Source organism: Macadamia integrifolia, unplaced genomic scaffold (genome assembly GCF_013358625.1).
Source record: "Macadamia integrifolia cultivar HAES 741 unplaced genomic scaffold, SCU_Mint_v3 scaffold_244A, whole genome shotgun sequence".
Classification (NCBI taxonomy): Eukaryota; Viridiplantae; Streptophyta; class Magnoliopsida; order Proteales; family Proteaceae; genus Macadamia; species Macadamia integrifolia.
In genome coordinates this window covers 111,667-118,538 of record NW_024870654.1, presented here as the reverse complement: position 1 = coordinate 118,538, position 6,872 = coordinate 111,667, and the positions used below count along the sequence as shown (strand labels likewise).

The following is a 6,872-nucleotide window of genomic DNA, read 5'->3' as shown; positions in this document are numbered from 1 at the left end:
TTGGATGAACTCAAGAGCATTCATTGATGAAGTCTGCTGAACAATGCGTGAGTAAGCAATACCAGTCGTCAAACCCAGTTAAAAGAAGTCCAGTCCCCCCCCCCCTCTTTTTTCTTCCTTTTCTCCCACATTGTTGTTCCCACATTTGCTAATTGCCATTAGCAGGCGACAAAATGAAAGATTCATTACAACAGGAATGTCTTTCTATATCTACATAAACTAACCTAAGTGCAGATACAAGAAGCACGGTGGTCAGACAAAATCAGTCAGGAGTAAAAAGCAAGTTTCCATAGAGAAGGATCGTTATGTTAAGACTTGAGAGCATCCTTCCCGCACCCAAACCTGTTAAGCCTTACCTCGATGAAAGCCGTTGTCTTAGGTCCTCTGCCAATGCTTGTCTCAAGCTTTCTCCAAAACAGTAAAAGGATTTCTCACCCTCAAGAGCCCTAGCGGGAGGCCCACTCTCCTCCGGGTCTTTCCACATTGGCGGCTCGGGCTCCCTCGCAATCTGACACAAATTATGCAAAACACAGCAAGCAACAATGGTCTGAGGAGCGTGGTTAAGTCCTACATTCAAATTCTGCAGAATACGCCACCTGCCCTTGAGCAGCCCAATAGCGTCCAACACCACGGACCTTCCCCTCATAAGGGCAGCATCGAATGAGTTCTGAGCCGGCGTGCCGGTACCATTCCAAGAGAAGGGCGTGAGCAGGAAGGATAGTAGGGGATAGCACCAGTCCCCAACAATGTAAGGTCTTATGTGGTGGCCACGGACATTGATGACCTTATCCCAAACGATATCCGCAGAAGTAAGCCTGTTATACAAGAGGCTTTCCCTGAAATGCGCGGCATCGTCGGTGCCACCAGGGGCCTTGACGCAGACGTCCCAGAAGATCTTTTTATGGTCTGCGACGACCTGGAGAAGCACGGCAGGGTAGCCCTGGCGACACCGGTAGGCGGAAGGGTGGCCATGGAGCTCCTGATCAGGTGGGAGGCGGAGAAGCTTGATGGGGCTGCCGTCGATGGCACCGCACATGTTGGGGAGGGAGGTGAGTTCCTCAAAGGCCTGGGTGGTTTCGTGGAGGCGGCGGCGGCTGACGGGAATCTTGATGAACTCAGGGTAGAGTTTGGTAGCGAGGAGACGGGTGATCATGTTGGTGATCTTGGAGACGAGGTAGGGCTCGAGGGAGTAGCGGGCTGCTAGGGTTTTGGCGGAGTAGCCGTGGGCAAGGCGGGAAAGGACCATGGCGACGGCGTAGTCGGCAGGGAGGGATAGATTGGATTGAAGGATGTGGGGCTTGAGCTTGTCAACGACAGTGTTGAAAACTGGGTAGGAGAGGCCGTAGGAGGAGCGCCACTGGGCGTCGCGCACGGGTGCGTCCATTTTCCATATGTGCTGGCTGGTGAGGGCGCGAAAGGCGGAGACACTGTGGTCGACGGAGTCGTCATTGTTTTGGTTGTTGTTGTTGGAGGAGGAAGAGGGGGAAGATGAGGAGGAGGAGCTGAGGGATGCGGCGTAGGAGAGGACGGAAGCGATGGTGAAGAAGAGGAGAGGGGCAACAGAGGAAGATGAGAGAGTTGCAGATGGGGACGTGGTGGTGCTGCTGCTTGGGGCGTAGGAGTCCGACAGGAGGGATGAGGTGGGATCCAGATGGTTGTGGAGGTGGAGAAGGTTTGATAGCATCAGCAGGAACGATGGATCCATCGTGCCCCTCTCTCTAAGCAAACCCCCTACCTCTCTGTTTCTCCCTGAGTCAACTCCTCGGGGAGAAATAAACGAACAGTGACTCCACCACTGGAGATCGGAGTTGCAGAGAGAGAGAGAGATGGTTGAAGTTGAAGGTCGTCTTCGTTGTAAACCACGGTGAAGCGGCGGTTCTTCACGGGGTTTCTACATAGAATGCCCTTTCACGGCACCGCGTAGGGAAGTTACTCTACACATGCCAAAAATAAAATATCTGTGGGCAGTGCAGCTACTTGTTGAGTGGAGTAGCGGATGGATGGATGTGGGTAATCGGGATTCGGGACCACTATTTCGAAACTTGGAATCAGATCGGTCGACGCGGCCATGACCGATCTCGATTATGGACATTCCAAAGGGTTTTGAGACTGGATCATTGGGTTTTCAGATCTGAGTAGCCGATACTAGGGTTTTGGAAATTGATTTCTATCTAATTTCCTCATAATCAGTTGGGATCGATTTGACTCTTGATTTTGAGTTTAAAATCCTTGATCAGGATGATCCTAGAATTGGTACTTTTATTGAACGATTCAAAAACTATGATCTGGTTCTATTTAATATTGAATCAGTCTAGTTTCCATTCCTTAAAGGTTGTGGGCACCCAAAAACTCACATAAGTTTATAATTTGTACGTATACAAATAATTGAATATATATTCCTTAAGATATAAATAATCAAATATCAACTTTTAAATTTTTTCTTAGTAATTATACGTAACCCTTAAATTATTAATTTAAGGGTTAATTTGATTGTAACTATTAAGTATTAATTTGATTAAACATGCACCTTAAATTAGGGGTGTCAAAACTTAGCCCGAATCGATAAAACCGACCGAAATCGACCAATAAAACCTGAACCAAACCAACCGATCCTTATTGGATTCGTTTTGGACTGAGGTATGTTGAGATTGGCTGAAAACTGGTCCAAACCAAATCGACTAATAACCAAACCGAAACTAAACCAAATGAAACCGATAAAAGGATAAATGATTATGATATTATAAATTGGCAAATTGACTATCCATTTTTCACAATATTAGTGAGAATATTTTTTATTGTAAAGAGAAGAATTGTTACAAATCATTGAATATTAGGTTATAAATAGTGAAATTGATTTGTAAATTGTAATAATGCTTCCATTGATTTTCTTGTTCACTATATGAAATTAGTTGGATAGTTAAATGGATGATTGGATAATAGGGTTCATTTTGTGATTTTAATAGTAATTATCTTCTTATTAATTTGTTATCCATTGGTTTCAATATTAGTTATTTTTTCCTTCCAACGACAAATTATTATTAATTCATAAATTTAAAGTTTTTTTTTTTTTGGGTCAAATCTTGTCACTATAAGTTCTGAATGTAAGATTTCATTATGGTTCAAGTCCAATAATAAACCGATCTAAACTGATATTAACCCGATATTGAAAAACCGAAATAAATCGAAACCAACCGGACCAAAATTGAAACCGACCGAAAACCGAAGTTCCTTAACACCTTAACGGATTGGTTTTGGTCTCCCTCATTCCTAGACCGAAATCTATTCAACCCGACCAAAACCAAATCGAACGACCGATTGACACCCCTACCTTAAATAGGTCCTACGGCTCTACTTCCAACCGATTTTCTCTAAACCTAAGCTTAGTTTCCTCTAACATCCTTACATTCTTCACGAGTTTTAAAACTAGAAAAGTCTTTTTAGTTTTCCTTTTTTACTTCATTCTATTTTACCTCACAATGGGATAGTGATGGCATGCCGCCATGAATTGGAGCATGTTTGTGTAGACCTAGGTTGGGATTTTTGTATCTTAAGTTAATGAGTTTCATCTGGAATTTTTTTCAACAAATTTTGCTATTTTTCCTTTAATTTTCATGATCAGTTTGGCAGATTGTATAATTTTACTTCATTTTGCCATTTGATTTAATTTTCTAAAATTTTGATAGTGATTACTCATGGTTTTTATAATGTTCCTTAAATATATTTGGATAATCTTTCCGCAAAAAAAATTACGGTGTTGTCAATTTCCCTTTGTTTTTATGTTTCCTAGTGATTTAGGCTAGTTTTGCATAGAGGTATTTTAGTAATTTTGCGAGTTCACAAATTTCTATGATTTTATGTTATTTTGTCATATCATTTTCTAGTGGGGTATCAGTTGCCATTAGCATATGAATGTTAAGGGTTTCAATCAGTCGGGCACTACGTATTTATATCGGTTTCGATTTCAGTTCTAAGGAGTGTTAGTGTGATCCAAAACTGGACTAGGGCCTATCTCGATTTTGAAAATCAATGTGAGGGTAGCGGCTGGAAATCGAGACTTTACGCGTCGATTATTCTATCCTCTCTCCTCTCTTTCTCTTTCATGTGAGGGAGGGGTGTGTCTTGTGTGCTTACCCTGCGGGCCCCGCACCGTCATGTCACCGCTCGGAGATACATTGAGGCCTATTTCGTAGGAGTGTAAAGTTTGTCATTCGAGACAAGAGTTTGATGATGGTCCAATACGGGGATCGGGATCATATAAAAGGGTTTGGAGTCGCCACCTAGGATTATGGGCCTAGGACCCAAAGGTGGACCCAATTCCTGAGAAAAGGGCCCGAAAATTGGTTTGATCCAGAGATCTAGGGTAAGTGTCAGGTTACAGAGTTGGGAAGGTATTAGGCACCCAATCTGCCCGGTTCAACAGGTCTTCCTACTAGATGCTTAAGAACAAACATTTTTCACAATTATTCATATTCCGCATGCATGGCTAAGTTATCACACATATTTATATTGACTGAATTTAAATGACTATGCACACTAAAACAAAGTCTATATAAAGTCTACATTGTGCTAACTCTATTGAGAAATTATACCTGAGCTGGGTCAAGATGGGTGGAACCCCTGGTTGATGCTAGAACAAAATTCCTTGTGGATTCTTCTGGCTCAGGGGAAGATGGTCTTGACCTTCAATTTTCTTTCTTGAGAGATGCTAACTGTGGTGATATTCGGGTAGAGTTCTCGCTAAGAATGGTTACTTTCAGATTTTGGGTTCGGACAGAGCTTTAGCTAGGGAAGGCTATTTCTGGATTTTGGTTGAGGTGGCACTCGGACAGAGCTTCTGATGGGAATAGGCTATCGGAGGGCTAGGCTGAGATGGCACTCGGATAGAGCTTTCGCTAGGGATAGTCTATTAGAGGGCTAGGCTGAAGTGGCATTCGGACAGAGCTTCCGCTGGGGATGGGCTATCGGAGGGCTAGGAGAGAACTTTTTCTAAAAACCTCACTCAAAGAAAGCAAAGGATTGAGGAATCCCGATGGCTCGAAGAACACTTCAGATCTTTGGAAGATCTCTCCGAAGATTTGGAAAACCCCAAGGGGAAAAGGGGAGAGAGAGCAGAGCTTCTCTACTATGGGTTGCTCACTAAGAGACTTGGATCTTGTGGTGGAAATGTTGTGATTAAAATCAAAGGAAGGTGGCTATTTATAGAATTTCTGAACCAATAGGGATGAGAGAGAAAATTTCTCAACCAATGGTAGTAAAACGTAATTTTTCTAAACCAATGGGGTGAAAGTAAGAAATTTTGGACCAATGCAGTTGAAGGTAATAAAAAATAGCCAATGGGGTGAAAGGTAATTTTTTTTGGACCAATAAGGTAAAAAAAATCCTTTTTGGACTAATAGGAGGCCACAGTGTAGAGTACGCTAGCGGGCAGTGTAGGGTATACAAGCGGGTGAAGAGGGAATTCTTTCTTTGATCTGGCTACCGAAAAGGGATTTCAATCATTGGTGTGAGCGGCAGAGGCTTCGGCAGGGGTGCGACAAGCTTCGACGGGGGTGCTGGAGCTCCGACAGTGGGACTGGTGTTTAAGATTTTAAAGTGTAACTGCAAGAGCATGGATCAGTATAGCTACGAGTCGAACACAGGGAGAGCAGCCACTTTATTTTTTATTGTTTTTTACTTCTTTTAATAATACGAAAGTGAACCGGTTAATGGTCGTGATCTAATTCTAACTACCGTCCTAAACATATGTATCTAAAATAACGTCCTAACCATTCGTCATCTAAGAATTTAAATATGCAAGCCACATAATTAAAATTAAATAAATAAATAACTGAAAATAAACACCCCACGTAATTAAAAAAAAAAAAAGAAAAAAAATACTGAAATAAAAATAAAGTAAAAGAAAGGGGATAAAACTAGAGAGAGACTCACAAGTAGGTTTCTTTACTTAGCCCGAGGGATGCATCATAATATGAGCTTTCCTACTTGACCAGAGAGTCACTTTTACAAGGGTTTCTCTATTTGGCTTTAGGAAAAGGGTGGCAAATAAAATAAGAAACAATAAAATGATAGTTCTATGGCTAGGAGGAGCAAAGCCAACACATACATTAACCATAAACCTTGAGGGAAAGGGAAAGCAATAATGTAATGACTAAAATTAAAATCCTAAATTAAGAAAGAAAGGGTAGTCAAAAGAGGGAATGAGAGGGGGGGTGAGAAGACTACTGAAAGAGCCTACTTACTTGAACTTCAACCCTTGAACTGAAAACTTGATTGATTTGAAATACTACCAGTACTAAAAACCAGATTTGGAATAAACCAAATTTGAAATTTCTAGTACTAGAGAAAATAAATCTGAAGAAAAAATTGAACTTGAAAGACATGCTCCATAGCTTGTTCTTGTCACCTAGAACTAAGCCTAGAACTACAAATTAAAAATTACAACTTTAATTGCTTAAAGAATAAAAATTAAAGACTGAATAAAAAACAAAAGTGCTTGCATTAATTGAATAAAAAGAACTTATAAAATTGTTTAAAGCAAAAACCTAGAACTAGAGCTAGAGAAAGAAAACTAAAGAAAGAGATAAAGCAACTAAAAAAAAAAAAACACATGGAACTGTCTACCTGGCAACGGCGTCAAAAACTTATTTGAGATTTTAAAATGTAACCGCAAGCGTACGGATCAGTGTAGCTATGGGTTGAACACAGGGAGAGTAGCCACTTTTTTTTTTTTTTTTTTTTTTTTTTTTGCTTCTTTTAATAATGCGAAAGTGAACCGATTAATAGTTGTGATCTAATTCTAACTATCGTCCTAAACATATGTATCTAGAATAAAATAGCGTCCTAACCATTCTTCATCTAAGAATTTAAAGATG

The 6,872-nt window shown here is 41.0% G+C and overlaps 1 protein-coding gene across 1 annotated transcript; it reads right to left on the bottom strand.

Moving 5' to 3' along the window:
- Window positions 1–1,954, bottom strand: LOC122071501 (protein ALP1-like). The gene has a single exon (XM_042635859.1). It carries the CDS (start codon window positions 1,703–1,705, stop codon window positions 353–355), a length of 1,353 nt encoding a protein of 450 aa, XP_042491793.1. The 5' UTR covers window positions 1,706–1,954; the 3' UTR covers window positions 1–352.
- Between the last annotated feature and the right edge of the window lie 4,918 nt (window positions 1,955–6,872).